At 38.3% G+C, this 26,284-nt stretch overlaps 2 protein-coding genes across 5 annotated transcripts; one reads left to right on the top strand and one right to left on the bottom strand.

Annotated features, from left to right (window-relative positions):
- Positions 1 to 343: 343 nt before the first annotated feature.
- Positions 344 to 13,350, top strand: TMEM237 (transmembrane protein 237). Its single transcript, XM_031554161.1, is given in 14 exon segments — positions 344 to 498; positions 1,308 to 1,339; positions 2,309 to 2,319; positions 2,843 to 2,863; positions 2,866 to 2,898; positions 4,537 to 4,650; positions 4,915 to 5,029; positions 5,703 to 5,863; positions 6,474 to 6,597; positions 7,609 to 7,800; positions 8,606 to 8,679; positions 9,173 to 9,266; positions 10,183 to 10,304; positions 11,258 to 13,350. Coding segments are annotated over 14 exon segments (1,164 nt in total). The 5' UTR covers positions 344 to 495; the 3' UTR covers positions 11,326 to 13,350.
- A 1,698-nt stretch (positions 13,351 to 15,048) lies between these two features.
- STRADB (STE20 related adaptor beta) lies at positions 15,049 to 26,260 on the bottom strand. Of its 4 annotated transcripts, none has more exons than XM_010713459.3 (13): positions 26,144 to 26,257; positions 25,597 to 25,689; positions 24,440 to 24,496; positions 24,033 to 24,113; positions 23,541 to 23,640; positions 22,297 to 22,418; positions 21,748 to 21,856; positions 21,065 to 21,188; positions 20,434 to 20,605; positions 19,924 to 20,028; positions 19,459 to 19,688; positions 18,837 to 18,879; positions 15,049 to 15,467 (listed from the first exon to the last, which is right to left on the bottom strand). In XM_010713459.3, exons 3-13 carry the CDS (start codon positions 24,449 to 24,451, stop codon positions 15,429 to 15,431), a joined length of 1,137 nt encoding a protein of 378 aa, XP_010711761.1. In that variant the 5' UTR covers positions 24,452 to 24,496; positions 25,597 to 25,689; positions 26,144 to 26,257; the 3' UTR covers positions 15,049 to 15,428. The 4 variants fall into 4 exon arrangements, with proteins under 4 accessions (XP_010711761.1, XP_010711760.1, XP_010711758.1 ...); XM_010713458.3 differs by having other exon boundaries at positions 15,060 to 18,388; positions 21,748 to 21,826; positions 26,144 to 26,260; XM_010713456.3 differs by having other exon boundaries at positions 15,060 to 18,388; positions 26,144 to 26,258.
- Positions 26,261 to 26,284: the final 24 nt, after the last annotated feature.

Genomic DNA, 26,284 nt, shown 5'->3' with positions numbered 1-26,284 from the left:
GGCGGAGGGAGCGGGGCGGCTGGTTCGTGCCGGGGCTGAGAGCCCTCGTTGCCTTCGCCTTTCCGTCCCTGTGCGTTCGCAGGATAACGAGTATGACGAGCGCGAAGCCCGTAGAGAGTTCGTCGGCGTTAAGTGTTAGAGTTTGAAGAACCGATCCCCGTTGTGTCGATGGGGCAGCTCGGTCACCGCGCTGGCAGGGGAAACGCGTTGCTGGTGCTGCGTTACTGGAGCCGCACCTCTCGCTTTGCTTCCCTGAACACACCCCCGGCTGCGGGTGTTTTTCCTCCTCGGAGGGTTCGTAGGCGCGTTCCCGTGGCCCTGCGGCTGCTCACCGAACGGTAACGGTGCCGGGAGTGCGCGGTGTGCGGGGCTAGTGGCTCCGAACGGCCCCTTTTCCTGCAGCCGGCACTGCGCTCTGGGTCTGCAGCGTGCTCCTACGGGCCCTGGGGAGCTGCAGCTGTGGGCTGCGGATCTTGGACCTGTCCTAAATCATTAATGGTAGATACCACCCCAACGTAGGAATCGATGAAAACAATGAGCCCCGAGCTAAACTTAGGTTGAATTTTTTTTCCCCTTCCTCACACAGGGTGTTTCATTTGTGAGGTGAATATCCCCAAGTAGTACTCACCTACTTTTACCGGCGTGTGAAGCGATGGGGTTTTGGGACAGGTGCCATTTAGGACAAGCTTTGCTGCCAGAGCAAACCACCATTGATTCCAGCAGGAGTAGCACTGGACCCTGGCCCAGGGACAGGGAGGTTCACAGCCAGCTAATCCGGGCTGCCAGAAGCTTATTTTTAGCTAGAATTAGCGGGGGTTCAGCATGCGAGACGTCAGGAGTGGAGAATTGTTCACAGTCCCTCTTCCAGGGAACTGCTTCCAATGATATGGGGAAAAAACAAGTGGTGAGTTGGGGACCCTTGAGCCTTACTGGTCAAGCAGCCTTTTGTGTTGCTGGTATCGACTGAATTCTTGGAACATGGGAAATGTTTCATGCTGTACTTCTTAAATATAATTACGTAATACAAAATCAGCCAGTGAATTGCTCTCCTATATCTAGATAGGAATCATCCTGCGCAAGAATTGCATTTCAGATTGATAACGGGACATACTTGTTTCTTACTATTTATGTATTTGGTTATGTATGAGATGTTTAGAATCTGGTTTCAGAAGCATAGGTGGCAAAACATAGATAGTGTGAGTTCTTATTGCCTCTGGAAGCAGCTGTTCTCTGTGCAGTGGTTTAACCGACCTTGGGATGGTTTCGCGCTGGGAGAAGCTGACTACTGTCTCTCTGTTATGTTTCAGTGCCCCCCACGTGCCCTTCCTCCAGTGCCAAGGTAAGATCAGTTTGTTCTACAGGATTGATTGTGATTCTTTACTGCTGCGTTTTTAAAAGAAATGAAATGAATAAAAACGAGTTTGATAAGTATCTGCATAGTCACAGTAGCTTTTAAAACATTGCTTTTCTTGCTACTTTGTTGTTCTAGGATCCCTTACAAGATATATAAAGCATTTAACGTTTTTAGAAGTTGAGAAAACTTACCTTATTTTTAATATTCAGGTAGATTAAATCTTTTAAAATCTTGGACAAAGAGCAGCCTGAGTTTTATTAGCATCTATTTCAGTCTTACTAATGTTTCTCTTTTCAATGTCTTCTTCCTTAACTCTTTGTTGCTGTTGTTTTTTCCACATTCTTTGGTATGTTTAAATTGCAAATCCTTCAGGACAGGGATTTTTGAAATCAAGCTAGATATTATCAAATGGAGACGCAGGTGTTTATCAGTTTGATGTAACATAGGGAGAAAACTGGGCTTTTTTTCACTAGCATTTTAATGAGCAGTGTGGAAGGAAAAGCAATTCTACAGATTTTTATGGTGTATGGATATGTCAGAATTCCTTCAAAGTACCTTAATGTAAATGTGGTGTGCATGATTGGCAACATATAAAGATAGCGTGTTTTTAGTAGTTTATATATTCTAATGTTTCATAACTTCTGTTAGTTTGTTACATGTCAGGCAAGTTTTAATTAGCCAGGTGATTATAGCTTTTAATCTAATCTACAGCTGGCCAATCAAGAAACTGCACAGTCACTAACAAAGAGTTGAGTCTGGTTGATTGCTTTGTACACTTAACTTAACCCTTTTGTGTACAGTTGCCAATAAAAAGACATAGGAATGAAATAAGGGAATTAATCAAATAAAAAAGTAGAGAGAATGTCACTGTTGTGAGTTGATTAAAAACTAACTCTCTTCTTACTTTGTTCCTTTTGCGCTGCTCTTCAACGCCTTTTCTCATTAAATGTGAAGTGGAAACCAGGGTGAGTTATTCTGTCATCAAAGAGAATCATAAACATGGATTCCTTTTGGTGTCGCTTCATCCTCTCTTGAAGGATTGGTCCTTACAGTTTTCCTAAATGTAGACTGATAATTGTTTAAATTGCATGGGTATTAGGGCTGCTACTGTGAGAACTATCTGATATTTTCCTCTGTTCTTTTTACCAATTGCTAGTTCCATAATAAATCAAGATAACTGGAATGTTATCACTATGCTCTAAAGAAGTAGTTTATTCTTCAGAGCATCATTTGGTTTTTCGCTTAACACGTGCATGTGCATATTTAGCCTTTGTTGCACATGAGATAGGTTTGTTGTCTTGCTTTCCTGTTGCTGACTGCAATTTTCCTGCTTGTGCAAATCAATTGTCACCTTATCTTTAAAAGCTGAAGGATGTCTTCGCTTGTAAAAAGGACTTTATTTCTTAATTTGGAATGGTATGGCTGTTCAAAAAGAAAAATGGAGGTTTCTCCATGCTGTGCACATTGACTTATGTTTCTGTTCTGCAGATGACATTCCACTCAGTCGTCCCAAAAAAGAAAGCCCAAAGGAAAGACTCCTTTAGGTAAGGTCCCACCTGTGTTTGTAATCCTGAGTGATACCTACACTGTAGCCAAGCTCCTGACAAATGCATTTTTTTCAGTCTTGTACTCTGTTTTGGAATAGTATTCTTCTCAGTTTCTTTATTAAAATTGATTTTTGTATCAAGTGCTTTTCCCCCACACACACACACCACCACCAGAATACAGTCTGTATTTTTAGAGCAAGTCTGTAGTGCTACCTTGAAGTAACTTCTTCAATCTTCTCTTTTTCCCTGAATCCATTCCCAGTACTGGTAATAGAGCAAATTTTAATAGTGAACTGAAAAAAATGCTTTAATGTTTATTCCTCCTATTTTTCTCCTTTCTGAATTTTGTTAATACTTAATTAAATAGTCACTTCCATCTGTAAGCTGCTTGCAAAGTTGAGTGTGTTAAGTGCTTGAATTTTTGAATGAACTAAGATACAACTAGTTTAACAAATTGGCTCAAATCCTAGGCCAAATAAAGTCACAAGTTAACCATTCCACTGTCACCTGAGAGTTAAGAGCATGAAGCATGGCTAACACCAGAGCTCTGCATTTTTAGAAGAAGTGCACCTGCTGAATAAACATCCTTTTAAGCAAAATTACGTCTGATCTGCTTTGATAAATAATCTATGTTGATAGAATCTGCTGGATTTCTGTGAATCTGTTGATTAGGGACTGATGGTTTGATGAATAAATCTCCCTTATTTGATTAAAAGAGTGCAAAATATCAGGCTCGCTGTAAAACTGTTAAATGCAATCAGTGGAGCTGTTACCAGCAGGGCTTCCCAAGGAGCAGGTTTTGTGACTGTTTATTCCAGTAAGTAGATTGATGGTGCAAAGCATACTTTGACTTTGGCCATTAACTTGCTGTTTGATTTTCCATTTTAGCACAGTAAACTGTGTAAAAGATGGAGAAGCCTGTTGCTTCAAGTGAAAACAAAAGTAGATTTTGTTGTTATTGATAAAAACTGCAGCACTTGAAAGCACTCTAAAAAGGTTTGTCCTCCTGTATGAAAAGATGCCAATTGATGCTAGAACGTTTGATGAGATTTCATGTTTACCTGCCATAAAAAGGTAGCTCCTCCAAGGCTTAGCAGTTTGTCTCTCAGATTGGAGTAAACTTTCTTCAGAATTGTTTTTTTTATCTGCTCCTCCTGGATTCTTGTGCTGTTTGTTCAGCAATTAATTTAAATTTCCCTTTGATATTACACCGTTTTGCCTTAACACGTTTATCTGTCAGTCTGAATCAACTTGTCACTGTTAATTTTTCTGTCCCTTGCATCATTGTCTTTGTACACAGAAAGGAAAAATACAGAGCTATTGTTCCTTCCTGTATTAGATTCCATTCTATCAGTCCTCTGTTGTACACCCAAATGGGAATCGTGCTACTTCCTGCATGCCTACATTTCCTCCCAGATGTGAAATTACTATGGTGAAACGAAGACTGTATGTTTTTATCTTGTATATTCTTATTACCATATTTGCTTCCCATCTCTTATGCATTCTAGCCAGTATGTTTTCACCTCAGCTGGGCAAATACAGATACTCTACACTGTGTAACAGGTAGCAGCATTTTCTTGCCTTTTTCTCAGCAGTTTGAGTTGAAGTTGCTGGAGATTTTTTCCTGATTTTCAGATGACATTGTCCAAGCAACTGTTCGTCGGCAGTCTGAAAGCAGTGAGCCCCTAACTCCTGAACCTCAGGATGTCCCTCCTCAGCGGAAACGCAAGAAGAAGAAAGTACCTCCTGGTACGTGAGTAATGGTAGGCTGCAAAGAAGGCTGAATAAAACCTGGTGACAAAAATATGACTGGCCAGTTTGTGTTTTGGTTTAAAGTGTTTCAAATCGAGTGCTCTTTTAACAAGTGGAATTAATCTCTGGGTGAATGATAGCTTAGAGTTGCTATTTCTGCCATGTTTATGTAATAACTATTTCTGTAATTAAGTGAATGTGTCTCTAATCCCATAAAAGCTATAAAATTTTCATGTGGCTTGTTTTTTTTTAAATCTCCAGATTCTGAGACCTCCTTTACCCAGCAGAACATTGCATCCTTATTTCAGAATGCAAATGGCGTGGATGTTCCTGAAGCTGAAGAAACAGTGGTCCGCAAACAGAGAAAAAGAACCAAGTGAGATAAATAGCTCATAATTTGGAACATCTCACTTTACAAAGACATAGGATCTTGGAAGTTCACAATACCATTTACCTTGCTTAGCAAATTGTATGCATGCAGTCCTGTCCAGGGCTAAGATCTCACTTTCTTCACATGTTTGTTTTATGTGTATCAGGATGCATTTCAGTTAAGAGTATGTTAGCATGAGCCTACAGTTTCAGTACATAAAAAATTAAAATGCATAACTGCTTTCTTTCATTTTTCCTGTATTTTTCTTAATTTTCTGAGAAACAGCTGCTTTCTTATCCTCCTGAATGGCCTTTTCTCCAAGAGCTATGCCTTTACAACATTCTAGTTGCCTTTCCAACCACAAGCATCCATTTTCCCGGCCTTGTATTTAGTTTGTACGTATTTTTTCTGGTTGTTAATCTCTTGATCTGTACTTCTTCCCAACTTAGTGTTTTGACACAAGAAAGTATCTAAATTGAAAGAAAAGCCCCCAAATCAAGGCTTAGTGTTAGTGCTCTACTGAGAATAATAGCTTTAAATTTATAAGTGGGGGTAATATACTGGTTAGTAGCTTAATCTGTTTGTATCAGTGAGGTTAGGCATGGTAAATGTTCGTTGAAATCCTCAAGTTTTAAATTTTTCTTCTTTTTCTGCCCTATTGTATGACTTGTGATAATAGGAAGGCTCGGCCGGCAGAAACACACTGTTCTAATGAGCTGGAGGTGGAGGAGGATGACATAATTGAAGATGAACACAGAAGGAGCCCAGATCAGCAGCCTGTGTTTGCTGCTCCCACTGGAATTAGCCAGCCTGTCAGCAAGGTGTTTGTTGAAAAAAATCGTAAGTGCATTGTGTGATTTTTTTAACTTAAATTCTTGCATTTAAAGAACACATAATTGTGTTTAAAATCCAAATATTTTGCTATTGGGCAGAATTTAAAAAGGGAGTTTGCCAGCAAAAAAAAGACTTGAAATGTACATTATAATCCTTCAGCAGTGAATGCTAGTATTGCAGTGTTACTGATTTGTTGAATTTTTTAGTTCTGTGGGTGAAAAAAACCTGGTAGTACAGAACTGAGCTTGTTTGAACTAATACTGTCACAACACATTGAGAAGTATTTACTATATTGCAAAAAATCATTCAAGTGGAAGGTTTTTTGTTTGTTTGTTTGTTTTTGGTTTTTTTTTTTTGTACAGAACACTGAGTACTTATCCAGTTGTGCTTTGCATTCATAAATCTATAGCCTGATCTGTCAGGGTACATCATGCTGACAGAGGCATTGTGATATGAATGGAAGCTGGCAGGGAGGAAAACGGGGCACAAGGGATAAGAAATCTGATGGAAATTTTGATACCCACAGCCTTTTCTTCGTAGGAAGTTCAAGCATTAATGTAAAAATATTGACTGAAGTTAAAGGTACTCTCTAAAATAAATTTTCTCATCCTTTTAGGGCGCTTTCAAGCAGCTGACCGTGCAGAATTGATTAAAACCACTGAAAATATCAACGTGCTTTTGGATGTGAAGTCGTCTTGGACCACCAGAGATGTTGCCCTCTCAGTGCACCGAAGTTTCAGGTGATGGATTAATGTTTTGATGTAAATAAACTGAAATCATTCTGTGTTGATCTTTTTTTCCTTTCTTATCTTTAAGATGTTAGCATCTCTTCTCTATCACTGTGATGTGTCTTTACTTCATGTGGGTACTTCTAATAGGTGGTGGTTGGGTATGCAAGTGGCATGAGTGCTCTAGCTTTTTTCTGTTGACAGTAATATCTATTTCTAGTCAAGACATCCATTTGAAATGCAACCTCTAAAAAGAACAAAAAGCTGAAGCTAATTAAGAAAACTGTATTGTTAAGATTCAGAAGAAATATGAATAGAAAGAGATATGTGTGATAACAGAAATACTAGGGACTTACAGAAAGAACACAAAATGAGATTCACCTATCAGCTGTGATATGAGCAGAGTTAAAATGTCTGAACTCTTTCCAATAAAAAAGGAGGAGTGAAGTTGGACTGGGCATAAATTACAGAAAGTAAATACACAGAAGTAAAAAATGATTTTTTTTTCCGTCTGTGGTTGTATGGTGTTTCAGAATGGGAAGATGACAACTTTTTCATGTCGCTGGTGTATTTTAGCTGGAAATCTGTGCTTGATCCTAGCTTTTTGTTAGCAAGGAAGGCAATTACAGATTGAAGAAATTCTGAAAAGACTGACTTTCTCTCAAGGACAGATTAAAGAGTCTTGCATAGATGAAAGGGGCAGTGGTCTTGGGGAGCTACAGATAAAATGGGGGAACAGAGTGAAAGTATTTGATTCCTGTAGCATTAGTAAAGGGATGTAGCAACAGGATCAGACAGAACGCCTGCACTTCTCTGGTTGTGTGCTCACGCCCTTGTGCAGTTTGTTAGGGGAGGAAGCAGAAGTCCTATTGCTTAGGATTTTTGAAACTAGATCAGAACAAAGCACTTGAAAACAATCTCTTGCAGCAGCAGCACTGAAGGAGTGAATTTGTAGGCCTTTTCATCTGTAGTTTTCTCTAATTCAAGGCACTAAACTTCTCAAATGTTCTGTTATCCTTTCAGGGTAATCGGACTCTTTACCCATGGCTTTCTTGCTGGCTATGCTGTATGGAACATCGTTGTTATCTACATTTTGGCAGGAAATCAGCTTACCATGGTTTCTAACCTGCTTCAGCAGTATAAGATGCTAGCCTACCCTGCCCAAAGTTTGTTCTACTTGTTGCTATCTATCAGTACAGTCTCAGCCTTTGATAGGTAAGTTGTTGATGATTTAATGATACTCTTGGTGAATGATTTTGCACATAACTGATGTATAATTAAAAGGTGTACTTGTATATTCAGGCTTTTGTTACTCATTTCTGTCCATTACCTGCTGCCTTGTTTCAGTGTACGAGTGCTGTTTGTATAATCAAGAAGTAAACCAAATGGGAGAGCTGTGGTGGAGGGGAGTGGAGAACAGCTGTTTCTGTTAGGTTACTTTTCATGTGAATTCCTTATTCAGTTAAGTTTGCAACATAGCTATATAAACAGTTTAGCTAGCTCAGCTGATGTTTCTGTATTATGGCTCAAAGAGTGGTTTCACTGAAGTTTATTTTCATGATGCGTTGTTTCCTTGGCAGCATGGTAAGCCAGAGAAGGAGTCTGTTTCATGGAAGGAATTGTGTCTTTTTTTCAATAAGTGGTGGCAAGGAGGAGTCCTGAGTTATTCTTAATTACTCTTGTACCAGTGTGAGCTTTGTAAGTTAGTTTTGTTAACATTAACCGTGGTGCAGACACTGAAATGAATGGTAAGGACTGGGGGGAGCAGATCTCTCCACACTCTCCCTGACTGCAGTGTGAAAGCTACAAAACTTATGGAACATCATCCTTAATATCAAACTTTCTGGAGCTTGACATAATGAGGATCGTTGCTTGTGTGTACAGCATAGTAGCTTATTAAGGTACTATAACACAGGCAGGAAAAGATATCTTGAAAAAAGTAAAAGCAACAGAACACTGTTAGAAGAACAATATTATTATCTTATTGAGCTGTGTTAATGACTCTTGTTTTTCTAATCAGGATTGATTTGGCAAAAGCATCAGTTGCACTGAGGGGTTTTCTTACCCTAGACCCAGCGGCATTGGCTTCATTCTGTAAGTATCCTGAAGTGAATAGGATGTGGCCCAAAAAAAAGAAAGTAAATAGAAAAAATCCTGCATTCTGTTTTCAGTGGATTTTTCCTCCATGGTTATTTTCTACCTTAAAATAAGTGACTTGGGGAACAGTTGAAAATAGCATTCAAGGATTATGGATGCTCACGCATTTTTAAAGTATTTGCAGTAGTAACATTAGTGACACTACTGCTGGGATGGTTGTTTCCTCACTTACGAATGCAAAGCTCAAAAGCAGCAAAAACTAAAATGGGACCTCTGATGTAGATGGTAGATTGCAAAAGAGCAAAACCCAGTTTTGATGGGTCAGAATACCTGGACTTTGTGAAAAACAATGAAGAAGAGGGAATGCAGTTAAGATGGCAATATCATTAGAAGAAGTAAAGAGAGAGAAAATGCAGTGATAATTATCATTTCATGATGAGACAGCATTTTCTATTTGCTTTATACCTGACACTAATTTCATTTCTTCCAGTGTACTTCACTGCTCTTATCTTATCCTTAAGTCAGCAGATGACATGTGACAGAATTAACCTCTACACACCGCCTTCAGAAAATGGCAGCATCTGGTAGGAAACCTAAGAAAGGTCTTCTGTAATTTGTAACATCACTCGCTTATGAGCCTTAGTCAAACTGTTGGGTTCACAAGGCTATATAACATACATAAGAAAGTATTAATGAAGAATTCCATTACTACATTTGCCTTTGTCTGAGAGTGCCTTGAACCTCTGAAACCTTCACTCAGAAATGGAAGTCATATTTGGTCTCATTCACGTTGGTCACAAATGCATCATAACTTGAACAAGATCTTGTTGGAATGATGCTGAGAGAACATGAAGGGTGACAGAAACTTTAAGTATCTCTTTTGCTGCATGCAGTTAGCTATTTTTTCTTTTTTTAGAGCTTTTATAAGTGTTTATTGAGTTGTTTATTGAAAAATCTAGATTCTAGTAACAAAACCTCAACCTGCTGCTATTAATGACAGTATAAAATGTATCAGCCAACTTAAATCCTAACCTTTTACCTAAAGCCCCATCTTATCTGGCCTCTGTCTACAAGTTCTTGCACTGGTTTCCAGTCAGACTTCACTGACTTGCTGCTCATTTGCCCTGCTGCCCCACAAAGAAGTGATGAAAATAAGATCTACTGATGACTTTATGTGATATCTTTCCTCATAGTAAAGTTTGACAGAGCGTTTTGGTTTTTATTTTCTATTTCTTGGCCAGGGAAAGGAATGTACTGTTGAAATCTACAAGTGAACATTCTCTGTGAGCTAATGTTTTTTTTTTTTGCTGAGTTGCTTTTTTTGGTATACATTCTCTTTACCAGATCTTTGTAAAGCAAGACCATTAGGATGATAGTGATATTATTCCATCTGACTTAGCTAGTTTTTATTTGTTTTTTACGATATTCTGCTGACATTATTATTGTAATATGTGCATGCTGGTGTGTACCTTGACTAATTGGTTGATGTGCTTTTCCCAGGACTGCAGGTATGGAGGAAGAAATTATTCAGCCATGGATTGTGGTGAATCTGGTAGTGTCTATTCTAGTTGGGGCAAGTTGGATCTTCTTGTCTTACCGACCAGAGCTAGACCACAGTGAAGGTAGGAAATGTTAATTTGCAAAAACTTATTTGTTCAGACTTTCATCTACTATGGTCTGCATTGGGTGCTCGAGTGTAGTATTGAGAAATTTATGACTGAGGAACAGATTTGTGCTTGGGAGTCCAAAGAAGGTTAAATATGCTTCTTCAAATTACTCTAATATGTTAATTTACAGCTTTCTATATTTCAGCTGCTGCCAGTTGTCCTAATTAATTCTAATAACTCAATTAGTTTTAAAAAAGAAAAAGAAAAACAATTGGTTGGCAGCTTTTACAATTATTGAAAGTAAAACTTACAGTAGATGTCTAAATTGTAATTAGAAGTCATTTTTTAAGTAATAAAAGGCTTATTCAAGGAAGACAAAGGTGTGATCTAGCTCAGGTTTTGATGAGATTATATATATTTACAGATGTCAACTAAAATTAAGTAGTGTGCTTCAGCAATTTCAAGAGACAAATTCTGTTAGGATTTATCCCAAGTAGTAATGAAATATTAATAGAATGGCAAAATAAAAACAAGTGTGTGATTTCAAACTTGAGTGGATAAAATTACAGTGCTGCACGTGCAGATTGTGTAATTTTGCCACATTGACAAATTGTTGGCAAACAGTGAATGATCAGGTCTCTAAATGGAAATCATCAGTCTTGGTTCTGACACTTTCAAAACTGGAACAATCTATCAGTCTACTTTCAGATACAAATTTAAATGTCCAGGCTGAAGCCTACTTCCTGTGATCAGTTGCTAATGTCAGTACTAGTTGTGTTAATGTAGGAGGACAACTACAGTTTTCTAAAGACAGTGGTGGGTCTTCCCATTACTGAATTGCTGATAAAAGGGCTACAAAGAAAAGCAGGAGGCTTGGGGAAATTCCAGAGAACTTTTCTGGAATAATGAAATAATATTCAGGTGAAACTTTTTTCAATAAAACCAGTATTCTTCTCTCTTTTTTTCAGAACTGATGTTTCATACTGAAATTGAGGAATTTCCTCAGGGAGTTATCATACCCAGAGTCCAGCCGTAGAGTGGAATGTGCACCTTGTAGCTGTAACTGATGGCTCAAAGCTTTCTGTATTTTAACCATGTATTATAAGTTTCATAAAGGAGAAAAAAAAAAAAAAAGTATTTTTATATTGTATATATTTCATGGATCTTTTATGTATGCTAATTTTTAATTATTCAAATGTGACTGAAATATTTTATATATCTTATTTTGTTTTGTAAAGTAGATTATCCCTAATACGTAAAGTTAAGTTACTTCTGTGAACATTGCTGCCTAGACAGCAAATGGGTGAATGCTGAAGATCTGCTATTCAGTGCTTTTTTGGGAGCAGTGCTATATTGTCATCATCAATCTATGTTTTGTTACTGATGCTGTTAGCAGTTGAGATATATCCTTTTTCTAAGATATTCCATAGGGATGAAAACAAATCTTAAGAAAGCAGGTTAAGTGAATAAATGCAGATGTCTTGCAGGATGAAACAATCTCCTTAGCAGACATAGGCAAGAGGTAGTCTGGAATCCATTTCTCATGCAAGTATCACACAAGACTAGTTTTAAATTTTATTTAATATATATTGAGTTTTGCGTTATTTTATTTAATGTATCTGAGGGTGGTTTTAAAAAGTGTGCAGTGTCGAAGTTCCCTGGAGGCTACTGTGTTTTATAAAAGTGGTGGTGAGTTTAGCCAGATGAAAGAGTGGAAGGGAGATGTTAAAGAGCCAGTAAGTTTTTATACTGTTGCCTAAGTTGCTTTAAAACAAGAATAGGAACATGAATAACTAGGACAGCTTCTGCTCTGTCAAGAACTTGAGTTCTAGTGTGCTTATTTAGCAAATTTAAGTAATTACGTAATTCTAGAGAGGGGAGAAAAAAAAAGTTCTACTGGAATTGAAAGATTTTCTGTAACTGCTGGCTCTATTTTAGGGCATTCACTTGTTTGTGGAAAGGAACTGTTTAACTTTTTTGTCAATTATTATGATGTGTATGTATTCTTGTAAAACTGTGGAGCTCTATTACAGCTGGTGCTGCATTGTACATTATAACAAGGAGATTCAGGATGCTGCTCCCCATCAGTGTTACTTTGGAGGTCCTTGTGATTTGCTGTAGGAGATGGGAGATGAGGCCACTACTTAGTATTCCCCCATAGGTTTCTACGCAGTAATTTTCTTGCAAAGTGGGAAATGTACTTCACAGATTCTTCAAGCGTTGTGTGTTTGGTTTACAGAATTGCTGAGCTCCTGAAGATGAGATTAGTAATGGATTCTATTTGCTATTTCATGCTTCTGTTATCTTGGCATGTGATAAAAAGTATAACTTCTCTCGTAAGGTATGGAGCTCAAACACAACAGTGTGAAGGCATCCAGTCAGTATAGAGAAACATGAAGAACATCACTGCTTGGTTTCATTTCTGAAATTATTCCTAGGAATTGGCCTTCTAAGTATCCCACAAACAAAGCAATGCTAGCCAGGAGCCAGATTTTGCTTTCATTGTGAGGTGGTTGAGCAGTGCTTAAGTTTTTTGACTTAATGGCATCAGTAGTTCAAGCCAGACTTGCCTTCCTAGTTTGTACCTTTTTTGGAGGACCTGGGTATAAACCTAGATGAATGAAAGAGGTTTGAGGTTTGCCATTTAATCACAGTTAGATAAACAATTTCATGGCTTATTACCTCTTTTACAAGGTAGTTTTCATTCTGTTAAGCCTCACAATGGAATTTAACTGCTTTTTTATGTGTGTGTGTATTTAGTTACTTGGAAAACTTTAGAACATCTTAAAGTTTACAGAATAGATGTTTAATTGCAGAACATGCAGTATATGTAGAAGCCTTAATTGAAATAAATGCCTTTGTGCATTTCCATTACCATTGTTTTTGAAACAGTTTTGTGTTGAAGAAAAAATTGCAGAGAAGTTAGTGCCAATTTTTTGTTTTTAAGTGTCTGAAACGAGTGAGGAAGTGATCTGAATGAGTATTAGCTTGTACTGCTTTGTACTGTTTCCAAATGTTTAGTTTGTTTAAAATAAATCAGTCTAATTTGTTTCTTTCTCAGTGCGAACGTTGTGTTACTGTATACAAGCTCTGAGCAGATGTTATGGGAAAACATTGCTTTCCGTAGTCCGTTTCCATTACTGGTGTAAGTAATGGCTGTCTTTTCTTTCCACCAGCAGGCTCCTGCCACTGTACTGGCCTTCTGCAGTCAGAAGTAGCACTGTAACACCCCAAGAACCAGCGAGTAGACTTACTGGTCTGTGCTTTCTGAGATCTGGATTGCAGCAGATTTAGACTGGACATAAGGAGGAAGTGTTTCACAGTCAGGACAGTGAGGCATAGTAACAGGTTACCCAGAGACGTGGTGGTGTCCCGTCCTGGAGACGCACAAGGTCAGGCTGCACGGGGCTCTGAGCACCCTGATCTTGTGTACGTGTCCCTGTTCATTGCAAGGGGGTTGGACCAGACGGCATTTAAGGGGACCGCCCAACCCTGTGATTCTGTGCTGATTCTGTGCTGATTCTGTGCTGATTCTGTGCTGATTCTGTGCTGATTCTGTGCTGATTCTGTGCTGATTCTGTGCTGATTCTGTGCTGATTCTGTGCTGAAGTGCTGCTCGGCGTCTTTGCAGCAGAGCTCCGTGGGATGCTCGACGGGACGCAGTCCGGAGCCACACCCCTTCCCGCCAACAGGGGGCGCCCTGCGGCCGATGCAACTGCACGGCCGCCATTTCGGGCTCTGCCTCAGGGAGGCGGCGCGGCCACTTCAGTACCGCCTTTCCTTCCTTCTCCGGGCAATCGGCGCTGGAGTCTCGTCACGAAGAGGCCGAGCCAAAGGAAACGCGTAGGCTTCTGAGGTACGGGCGGTGCTACGGAAGGGGAGGAGCCGGGGAGACGAGCGGGTTGGGCCCGGGTGGGTTTGGTTTAGAGACGTGTCTGCAAGTGGCTGCAGAAAGTGCAGGGAGGAGTGGCGACACAGTGGCCTGAGGGAAGCGCTTAAAAAGCTTATAAAGGTTCACATTACAAAGACTTTCAGAAACAAAGTTGATGCAAGGAATGTATTCATAAAATCCATCACTAGAGGCCAGAGCCAGATCACTGATGGATATGGAGGCATTGCTGCCCATGGCAGGGCAAGATCGTCACCAGCAGAAACCAGCAATAAAGTACATTTCAGCCAGAACTTCTCATACTCTTACAGTGAGAGTTTTGGAAACAATCTAAAACCTCTTTTACATAATTTCCTTCAAGACAAAATCAAGCTAAACGATGTAATAACATGGAAGTCTGCATTAAGCAAAGGTATGCAAAAATTCAGACAAAAGTAAGCCAAATACAATTGCAGCTAATTCGTGTAATTTGCATTTTTCAGAAATTTATGGGGCTTTTTGATAACTAACATGTTTAAGTAACTGATCTGCGGAGGAGGATCAGTTGCTTGCTGTTGGGAATCATGGGGATTTCCATAGGAACCAGTTTAAATCTAGTATTTATTCCTTCATCAAATCTTGAGTTTCTGGACAGATTTAATTATTTTAATTACCAAAAGTTATTCTGCTATCTATTAGTAGACCTCTTTTTCAGTGCTTTCTTTTCTAAATCATTAAGTCTCTGCTGCACTGTTGCACCAAATAAATGATTTCGCAGTGTGGTTCATATTCCTGCTCTTTGGACATCAGTCTCACAGGGTGTGTTGTGCAGGATCCATGAATTATAGTATTTCTTCCTCAGTCAGAGAAGACCATCATTGTGACAAGTCATTACAGCTAGCTTAGGTGTTTTAGTGGTTTATTAGACAACCTAATGTACTTTAGCAAAGCTACTTACTAGCATTAAAGACAGGGCATGTAAGTCACCCACTTTTGGTACTTCCCTCTTGTCAGACACATTCAGAACAGTTTTTTTAAAAACATTTTTCCACGATTTTGCAGGCTAAAAACTGCTTACATCACTTTTGAGTAGAAAAAGGGGGTAGGGAAAAGAGAGATGTAAGGTAAAACTAGGTAATTTTTTTTTAATGCTTGCTTTTGTTCATTGATATCAATTGGAAGAAACGATCATTTCTCCAATGGATACTTACTGAAGTACTTTATGTAGAAAATCAAGTTTATTGTGACTAAATCACATTTTTATCCTATGTTCATCCATTCAGACATTCACAAACTGCTGCATCTGTCATCTGTGACCAAAACAGTAGGAAACATAATAGCATGGTTATATTAAGGATGACGTTATATAACAGAAGTTTTCTTTTGTGACAAGTTTTTAATTACATTACATAGTGTTAAATGCTAAATAAGAGAAAGACAGCAGAAAAAAAAAACAACAACAACAAAAAACAAAACCAACACCAACAACAAAAAAACCAACCCAGACCACTTGCGTTCTATTTCTAGGAATGTCAAAATTGCAGAAGTAATCCATCTATTAATTTCTGTTTCATAGGGCATGAAAACATTTTGTAAACATATAAAATTTTTTACAATGTTTCACATTGAGCTTAAATGCAAGATTCTTTGAAAATTTTAAGTCTGACTTCAGCACTAGTTCATATGCTATTAACATGTAATTGGTATGAGTAAGGGTTAATACGTGGCTGTTCTGAGAAATTAGAGGTTTATTGTGCTTAGAAGCATGTCAGCTTGGAATAGGAAGTCCATCAACCTGCATTTTAACAATGCAGATCACGTATGTCAGATTTTGAAAATACAAATTGTATGCAAAAACTTCTTCACAGCACTGTATCTAATTTTCAGTGTATCACTGTATCTTGTTTTCAATGCCATGCAGTTGTAACCTGTTCAACAGTATGATGGTTACACATTTGCTGTGTTAACTGATGCATTAACACATTTTTGTGTTAACACATTTTATGTTATTCCTTAGAAGAAAGTATCACAGTTAATGAGCAGAACTGCAACAAATCTCTCTGTAATCCAGAGACTGGAATATTTGGCTGTTTAAGTCGGTCTATGCTTTACTTCGCTTTGCTATTAGGATTCAGGTTCATTGTTACAGAGAGTGCAGAGCGCTGTTATTTCAAGTGAAGCTTGCAAACACTAGCACTTCAGCTGCCTGAAATGTTTGGCATCAGGCTTTCTTAAAAACAAACAAACAACAGCAAACTAATGTTTGTTCAGACATCTCTAATTTAAGTACGTGTAATTTCATATCCGTTTTCACTTACTTGACTTGGGGCTTACGTGTACAGTTACTTACACAAAAATTCTTGTAAGTGCTACATAGTTTATTTTAGAACAATCAAGATTTGCAGTGGTTAGGGATAAAGAACCTTATGGGGTTTGTGTGAGTCTAATGTCTTCTCTGAAGAGCCCACAAGCTACTATTGATATGATTAACAAGAGTAACTTAGTAGTTTAACAACTATTTTCTTAACTGATGACTGATGTAAATCTGAAACATTTCTTGCAGTAACAAGAAGCTGTTAATATGATTGAATTGTGGTGAAAACAGGAGTACAAGAATTATAGAAATATATGGAGACAGACAGGGCAAGTTTATTGAGAGGCTCTTGAGCTTAGTTGTACCTATTATGTTCTGAACTATGTGTTCCCTTCACAGCATAATGAATAGTGTCAAGTATTTTTTTAATATTTCAGTGTGATTTTTTAGAATTGGTTGTGCCTTCCAGTGCATTTGAAGAGAAGCTGCTGGCAAAGCAGTAGTATTTGCAGGGCTGGTTGCACATAGGCCCAGCTATGTCAGGTTTGAGCACTTCATAATGGAATTTCCATGTGTTGAAAAACTGAAATGTATCCATTCACTACCTATACATTTTCACTATTGTCAGAACCTATGTCAGCAAGTAGTAGTGGCTTGGGACACAGCTTTTTCTAAAACATGATGAGGTTGCAGTTTTTTAATTTAAAAAATAAAAAATGCTGCTTTTGTTCAGCTTGAGTTGCTTGCTGTAGTGTGGGAGATGAGAAGTTAGTGATTTTTGTGGGCACAAGGGCAGTTTTTCATCAGGAAAGAGACAATAAAACCTCTCAGATTCTTGTGAATTTGTGCCCTGAATCGAATCATGGAAATGTGACTGCAGAAGATATTTGCAAGCAGCAACACATTTGTAACTTCTTTTGAGAAAACAATATTAGGTCCAGATAATTCTTAGTGATGGACAGGTACACAGTATAAACAAAAACACATACAGGGACTTCAGATCATTTCACAGGTCTTCAAAATTAACCTATATGTGTTATAACTTAAGACTTGCTTTGCATTACAAAAGGTTCTGAAATTGCTTGTCAAGATGATTCTAGAGTAAACGAACATGCAAAAGCACAAATCTGTATTAAGGATGCAGAAAAATGCAAGAGCATTTTCAACTAGCTTCTTTGGTCAACATGCAGTATTGAAACTGCAGGAAGGTCTTGATTGATAGCTAATTCAGGGCAAACACTGACAGCATGTCAACTGGCCACCACACCTTTTGAGAGGCAGGAGAAAGAAACATGATTTGTATAAGAAACTCATTTCTGCAGTTTCAAGTTTAGGCTTGAAAATGGAAGATTCCTCCTCACTAAGATAATTCAGGTGACAATGAAAGGTAAGTAGATTACTGAAGAAAAGCTGTAGACAAAAGACAAAGCCTGAATTCAGAAAGGCACTTGGACTGCAGTAATACGAGCTAAAAAAGTGCAGTATAAAGTGAAAATACAGCAGGAACCTTCACGTTTGTTAAGAAATATTTCAAAAGAGGGAGATAAGAATTCAGTTGTTTCCTACATGCAGTTTTGCTTGAGATCTGAAAAAAATGAGGCATACTGCACTTCCTGATACAAACATATGGAATATGGCCACTTTAACTACATTTTCAAGTATACAGTGTCTAACTGTATTTTAACCATACAAACTAAAGCAGCAAGTAGAAATCACATTTTCCTTCTTTGAAGCACAAGAGAGGTATGATCGTTTGGTATCTACTTAGAATTCCCAGTCTGTATCGTGTTGAGTTGCAGCAATACATCCAGGGTCAGCCTCAGCTGCTGCCAAGGGCAGCGTCAAGAACTTTGATCTGTTGTTTTGAACAGGGGGTGGTAATAGGGACAGTAGTGAGTTCTGTGTTTGTTCTTTTACCTATGAAGAAGAAAAGTTAATCAAAAGAGGACTGCAAAAAAATCTGCATGAACTTGTGCCTGACTTAATTAAAAACACGTAAAAGTCATAGAGCCATCTTCTTGCATGTTACAGTATTGAAAACAGGGTAAGAGGTTTAGCTTTCCTCACTCCACTAGTTTCATGACTAATTGCATTAGCTATGGAATTCTTCTGCTTGAAATCCCGAGTATTTACCAATTTTCTCAACAGTTAGGCTGATCTAAGTTAAACCAACATTATCAAAGGGAAAACAGATTATTCTAATGATGTGTCCTTTTACAAAAGTTGTCTGAAGCAGATGAGCTGTTACGTGATGGTTTTTGCTTCCAACTGATCTAAATATTTTGTAATCCAACTCCAATATTTTAGGACTTATTTTGATTATTTTTGATAGCTGTGTCATTTAATAAAAATTTAGTGAACTCACCTGTTTGAAGAACGTATGAGAAAGCAAACTGCTTGCTGATGGCCTGCATCATAAAATGAACAATACAATTATATTTTGCAAAGTTAAATTACTCTTCTTGGGAAAGGGCCTAGTCTGACAAACCAGTTTAAGCTGTGAATCATGAGAAAGGCAGCACAGAATTCCTATGTTCTGTGTCACAATTTGTAATGAGGGCGCTATTAAAGAGATGAGATTACTTTTAAAGATTTTATTTCTTTTTACTTTTCTGCTTAGCAAAGGATTTTGTCTCATTCAGAAGAGTTGTCATATTGAAAACATATACTTAAGTTCACCATTGTTTCTTGAACAAAGTGCATGTTTAAAATTAATTTTACTTGTCTAACTGCAATACAAGAAGGATTCATACCGTAAGAAATTCAGGCCTAAAGGGAATCAAACAAAACTTTAAAAGCAGGGTTCCTTTGTCAGATAAGGCAGTTTTTAAATAACAAGACCAAAGGTAAGTGTAGGGTTTTGTGTAGTAATTCCGGTCTGAAATTCTGATTGTAACAGTGTTCAACTAACTAATGTATCCTAAACCATAGACTAGACCTGGTCTAAGACTAAAATGACACAAAATTAGTTTTCACCAGAGCATTACCTTTTCTCAGGGTCCTGTTGCAAGCAAAGTTCTACCAAGTTGTAGAATGCAGGGGAAAATGTTTTGGAAACAGGACTTTGTAGTCTTTCGCTCGTCATTGTGCGTGTCAGACTCTCACTAATTCCAGAATCAACACCTGATTGGGAATTCTTCATTCTGGATTCCCCATGGGGGAAGGCATTTATATCCCAGGGATAGTATGTGGGACCTTTCAGCTTCTGCAGCAGCATCTATAGAAAGGAAGAGCGGTTCTACAACTGCACCACCCACAGACCTATTCATGCTATGCTGTTAGTCTACAAGAAAAGATTATTTACTCTAGCAAGAAACATGCATGTTTGAAATAACTAAAAGCAGCTACCATTTCATCAATAAAAGCACTGCTTTATCTCAGTAATACTTTATTTGAAAACGGAAAAAAAAAATCTGTGTCCTTTGAAGTAAAAATGGAGTTTAGCATCATACCTGAGTGCGAGGCATATCTTGAAATGGAACATGTCCATTGGCTAGTTCACATGCTGTTATTCCCACACTGTAGATGTCAGACTTCATATTATACCCAGACAAATCCTGTGGGAGAAATAAAACTCTACTGGACCACAGAAGCCATTGATGGGTGCAAACAGAAACACAAATACCAGTGTCAAGAGACAATTCTAAAATTCTGTAATCTAAACAAGATTGAGGTAACTAAAAAAATTGAAACAGGCTTTTTTTTGTGATGTTGCACTGAAGACAGGATCTGCTGTAGTTTTCAGGAAAAGAATCAGGCAGATTCAGTAGTAAGCACCACCTCACCAACAGCTTTAAAACCTGTTCTCTTTAGGAGAATCACAAACTCAGTTAATCTGGGTATTTTTCTTTTTAAGTTGCAGTTCAACAGCTTCTATTGCACTTCTACAAGCAGATGTAAGATGGAAGTTGAGTACTCCTTGTTAACTTGGAATAAGGAGAGTGAAGTGTATTTTAACTGACCTGTCTCAGTAGTTCAGGGCTCAGCCAAGGAAGTACAGATGTACTAAACTGAGGAAAGTCATACACCACCTTTGACTTTTGTCCATTGTTAACTAAACTGTAGAGGTTGTTTAAGCCAGAGAGAGAAACCAGACCATCCCCTGAAATCAGAATGTGGCTAGCTTTAATATTCCTGTAACAAAAAGTGGTAAATCTTAGTTAGACAAATTACTCAAAGCGCTATTAAAGTAGAAATATGAAAATCTTTCATTAATTTATATTGAGGGGTTTACATGCAGTTTTGTTTAGCAGATTATTTTCATGAGTGGTCTTCACCTAGCATGAGCTGTCTTTTTCATACACCCCGAGAGATGGCTAGTAAGAAAAACTGCCAGACATCAGAAAAAGGTCTTCTTTCCTTCCCTGTAAAGAGGGTAAAGTAAGGAAGGATTTATCTATCCTGCTATATTATTCAAAAACAAACTAACAAAACAAAACAACCTGTACTGTGTCTGCATCTGCCATAAGAAATATATGGAAAAAGGAAAGAAGATGACAGTTGAACCGAATATGGGTTTTGTAGGGAAACTAAATTCCTAATACAGTAGATGCTGTAATCTGATTCTTAACTATGGCACTGATATTGTCCTACCTGTGAATGTAGCCGTTCTGGTGCATGTAATTTAATCCTCTGATTGCACCAAACAGAATATTCCCTATCAAGGCTTCACTCATTCCTTCAGGAAAGTAAGTCTTCAGCAGGTGTCTAGCAGAACCTGGAAGCAGCAGGAAAAATACCCTAAGCCTAACAAGCCACCTTAAAACTTGTTTTCTATATGCCTCTTTCGTTGTATACATTTGCCAAGAGTGATATTCTCACCTTTATATTGACTGTGGTACATCAGGAACACTTACATGGATGCAACTCATGACATGAGTGCAATCATAAGGATTGCACTCATGTCATGTTGCTAACTGAAAGCCCATGTCAAACCTGCACTGAAACCAACAAGTTTTCTATTCCATAAGGTCAAATGCATCTCCCTCAATTACTTAGTACTTTGTGAGGATTAGGACTAAGTGAAATTTAATGCAGTTCAAATGTCAATCTTTTCTGGAGAGGAAGGCGATATGCAGAAGACTTATCTAAACAAGTGCTTTCGGAAAGCGTGTCTGTTGGGGGTTTTTTCTTCCCTGCCCCCCCCCCCCTTTTTTTTTTTCTCCCCCTCTCCTCCTCTATGAGGAGATTCTTAAAGAAAAAACACTTGTCAATTGCATAGCCCAAATTTCATCTGTCCTTTTGCTTACTCCAAAATTGCAGTTAACAGTTCTTACCATAGGCCATGAATGGAGAAATGACCCAAAGCCAACTACCAGCTGTAAACACTGTCCAAAGCGTCATTATGTTGGGATGCTGGAAAAAGTGGGATAAAACCACCTCATTCTATGGAATTAAACAGAAATGGATGTATTAATCACAAAACAACTGTCTTATTAAAAGCATTATTTGTGTCAGTAATCAGTAGAAAAAAAACTGTTCAGTGTATTTATACTAAATTGCACACGATGAGGATAGCTGCGATATCCAAATAGCTTGGACGTGATTACGTTTTTCTGAAGTCTTGTTTGTTCACAGTTGTAAGTTTTGCTGTTAAAAGCAGAGCACAAAATGTGTTTCAAAGGAAGAGTTGTAAAGTTCCAGTCAATTTCTAAAACATTCATCAACAGTTTCTTCAGAAAACAGTCTTTCAAACTTGCACATGCCTTTTCTATTCCTTTGAAGAGAAAAATTGAATTCAATTGCCCAGTAAAAGTATGAAGGCTGCATCAGTTTACTAAGCCTTTACGTGTTCAAAAGTGGCTTCAGAAGTGCTGTTGCTTTACCTGTAAGGCTTTCAAATGCTCTTCTGAGCAGTTTTCTAGGTCTGTGATCCTTATGGCAACTTGTGTGCCTGTAGGGGTATGCCGTGCAAGGTAGATTGAAGTTAAGTTGTTGAATCTCCTTCCTGAAACCAAAAGTTGATACCTTAACATTAGAAAATGTACTAACTCACCACATCATTTTCTTTGTAATTAAAGAACTTTACAGTTCTGAATTGTAGTGGATAGCAGCATGATGTTTTCTTTAAGCACACCAACAACTTAAGTAGTTGGGGCAAAATATATCCACAAATTAGTTAGAGCTTGATTCTGCTATTTTCAGAACAACAAAGAACATTTAAACATTTGTCAGCATCAGTAATGCATCTACGTTAACAGCCCTTTAAGCACGTGCATTAATATAAACAGGAGAGACATGGACCTGTTAGAGAGCATCCAGAGGGGGGCACAAAAATAATCCAAGTGATGGAACACCTCCCCTACAAGGACAGGCTGAGAGAGCTGCAGTTCTGCTTGGAGAAGAGAATGCTCCAGGGATATTTGATAGCAGCCTTTCAATATCTAAAGGGGGGCTACAAGAAGGAAGGGGCCAGACTCTTTAGCAGGTCTGTTGTGATAGGAAAAGGAGAATTTTTGAACTTAAAAAGGGGAGATTTTGATTGGACATAAGAAGTTTTTTTTACAGAAGGGGTGGTGAGGCAGTGGCACAGGTTGTCTAGAGAGGTGGTGGATGCTCTGTCCTTGAAGACATTCAAGGTCAGGTTGGATGGGGCTCTGAGCAACCTGATATAGGTATAGGTGTCCCTGATCATTGCAGTGAAGATGGACTAAGAGACCTTTAAATATCCCTTCCAAATCAAATAACTCTATGATTTTAAGCTGGCACAGTGGGATTCAGTGCAGCCGTCATTAAGACAATCAAATCAAGTAGCCAAATGACAGGTTATGATGTTACTTAACTTTGTATTTCTTGTTTGCATGGCACAGATTTTAGGCAATGACATCCAAATGCACAAATATCATAAGAAAAATTTGATAATTGTTAATTTGTCTTATGTTTTAAAGCAAGCACCAACTAAAACAAGATGATCTGTATTTTTCTCAAGAATAGGGGATAGTAGAAACAAGAATAGTTTTAGTCAACTGATAATACATTTTCCAAACTTAATATTTATTGCAGTCAGCAATAGCTACAGAGAGAATGCATCTACAAGAACAAGAACTGTTTTAAGGTACAGTTGTGTTACCTATTTCCACCTGGAGTTCATAGTGAGAGACATTGGAAGAGCAAAATATTGTTTCATTCCCTCCTTTAGATGGGGGAATCCAGGCTAGCTCAGAATCAGCCTAATGGTGGAGAAAAACATAGTTCTTAGAATTACTATGTGCATTTATGTTTAAAATTAATGCATAAATAACATCAATTGGAATGCTAAGATCAAGTACTGGAGTCGGAATATTTAAGCAGGTGCTTGAGACTTACTGAGACTTACACAAATAAGCTACTGGGTTTTTTATTTTGTTTTTAAGCTAGTAAAAGATTATGTGTAATATTTAGTTAATTGCAGTCATCTTCTGAAGTGGAAGCCCCAGAGTTCTCCAGTTATTTTTCCTCTTAGTATTTTATTAAGTGCTTGCTAATGAGATCACTTTTTTTTTTTCCCCACATGTGCAACTTCATGCTGAACTTTGCCAGTTAATGCTTTATTATTATTATTATTTGTGTTTTTTTTTCTTACCAGGGATTCATGGCTGCTGCTCTGAGATTGCTTTTCTGGTCGGATTGACTCAACTGGCGTACGTAGAATACAGGAACAGTCCTTGAGAAAAGAAACAAGTGAGTTGTTAGTAGTCTGGCTGCAATTTATTAAACAAGGCAATGGGAAAATAACACAAGTAACCCTAATAAGCTGTAGTTCAGAAAGTTTTCAGCTACAAGTCAGACATGCAAGAGGTTAAAAAACAGTACAGAGCATATGGTAGGCTGGGAACTAAACAGCCTGCATCAAAAGTTGATACAAGAAAGTTTCAACATCTCAGGACTGTGGAAATCCCCCTAAGCAAAACATTTCACCAGAGCTGTTTAACTTATGGTATCGCTGGCTAACAAGGTACAACTATTGAGGATTCCCAAATACAAACTTACCAAACAAGACATGGAACCACTTTAGATGAGGTGAAAAGTCATACACACCCATTGATCCTAGAACAATTAAAGTAGTAATGTCAGATTGTGCATGAACGCATGATAAAAGTAAGTCTTTTCATAAATGAGAACATCGAGGCATTCCTCTCAGTTATGTCACACTGAAACTTCTACAGTGCTGGGAAGGCCTACTTTTCTATTAAGCCTTGAAACACCTAAGGATGTCAAACTCCATAACCAAGTATATGCCACATATATTCCAACTTAAAGGTTTCCTTTATAATTCATGGCTTTAGACATCTTATTACCATTTCTGAACAAACAATTTAACTGCAATTCAACTGCATAAGTGCAGAAAATAAAACAGAAATGGATTCGTGCATCATTAGCAGTTCATAAGAAAGAAAACAAAAACAGCTTATTTTAAAGAAGCACAGCTGTGTGCAGCTGAACTAGCTCACAAACCCAGCCAGAATCTATTGCACTTCACATTTCACAACTGAAAGAAGAAATACTGTTGTAGGGAACTTGAATAAGAAAAAGAGGGGAAACAACTGATTTTTTTTCAAATCACTGATCACAGAATCAGCACTCAAACTCCCTCACAGACCAAATCACTGCAAGTTTTCCAGCAGACTTTTCTGTCCAACAAGTTGAAAGCTTACACAGAGAGGACAAAGAGAGATGGTTATGTCTAATAAGCACATTGCAGCTTCTAGCATAAACTGGGACTACCTCATTTACTTTAAGCTACCTGATGGTCCACAGGGAAGTCTTCCACTGTGTTGAATCAATACTACTTGACAGCTGACATAAAGTCAGTTGTTGGGGATTGTTCCATGTTAACTGTAATTATTGCTTGAAAGTTAACTTCAAAAGGTGAACTATTACATCCAAACCCAATAATTTTGTAAATCAGGGGCCTAAGCTTCATTATATCTTTTAAAATTATGAATGCTCTTTAATCTAGGCAATACCGAAAAGTGAACAAGCACCAACCAGCCATCCCCTGCCAAATAACTAAACCACCAGTAATCCTTACTATTCTTACTCTAAACAAAATGCTTGAAGATGTGTGTGATTCCTTTTCAAATATGAAAAATTGAGAGATCCTTAGTAGGTATTTGGCTCTGTTAGAAGGTAAGGGCATGACTTACCCACTTCACCAAAAAAGTCTGTGGTAGGGTAGGAAAAAAATGCAGATACCTCAAGACATTGGCCAGTTCAGTGCTACAGTGTCCTTGTTATACCTGGAAAAAGAAACCTTGTTCCATTATACAAAATTAGTTACTCTGTTGCTTGAAACACTAAGCCACAAAAGCTGAGGCAAAGATGTCTTAATAACTCGGGAATGCTAAAGTGAAATCATCTGAGAATTTGTTCAGAGCTGTGCAGGAATATCACCAGACAGCAGAGGTGTCCCTAATCCACATTTGTTCTAATAACATTGTTTCTTAATTTTTTTAATTCCACTCTTTAATGTTGTGTCCATTTTCATTATGGCTTCGGGTCCCTAACCTAAGCCTTTTTTTCTACTGCAGGTTATGACAGCGGCGTGCAGCTGAGCTGACCATCATCGCAGCTCAGCTAAAGCTTGGGATGCAAGTTCCATCTATTTCCAGAAAGACGTGGGCTGCGGAGGCCCAAAGCCCAGGTACCGCCAATGTTACTGCTGTTCTGCTGACGCGGGGCTGCAGCTCTTACTTGAGGCTGAAGAGGTTCGAGTTAAGCGATCTCCGACAGATACCGACTCGAAGTCCTCGACAAAAGCAGCGGAACGCGAAAAGCGCTCCCAGCCTCCCTTAGCTCAGCTCCTCGCACCTTTCCCCCGCGACCCCACCGCCC

Source organism: Meleagris gallopavo, chromosome 7 (genome assembly GCF_000146605.3).
Source record: "Meleagris gallopavo isolate NT-WF06-2002-E0010 breed Aviagen turkey brand Nicholas breeding stock chromosome 7, Turkey_5.1, whole genome shotgun sequence".
NCBI lineage: Eukaryota > Metazoa > Chordata > Aves > Galliformes > Phasianidae > Meleagris > Meleagris gallopavo.
This window is presented reverse-complemented; position numbering and strand designations above follow the sequence as displayed.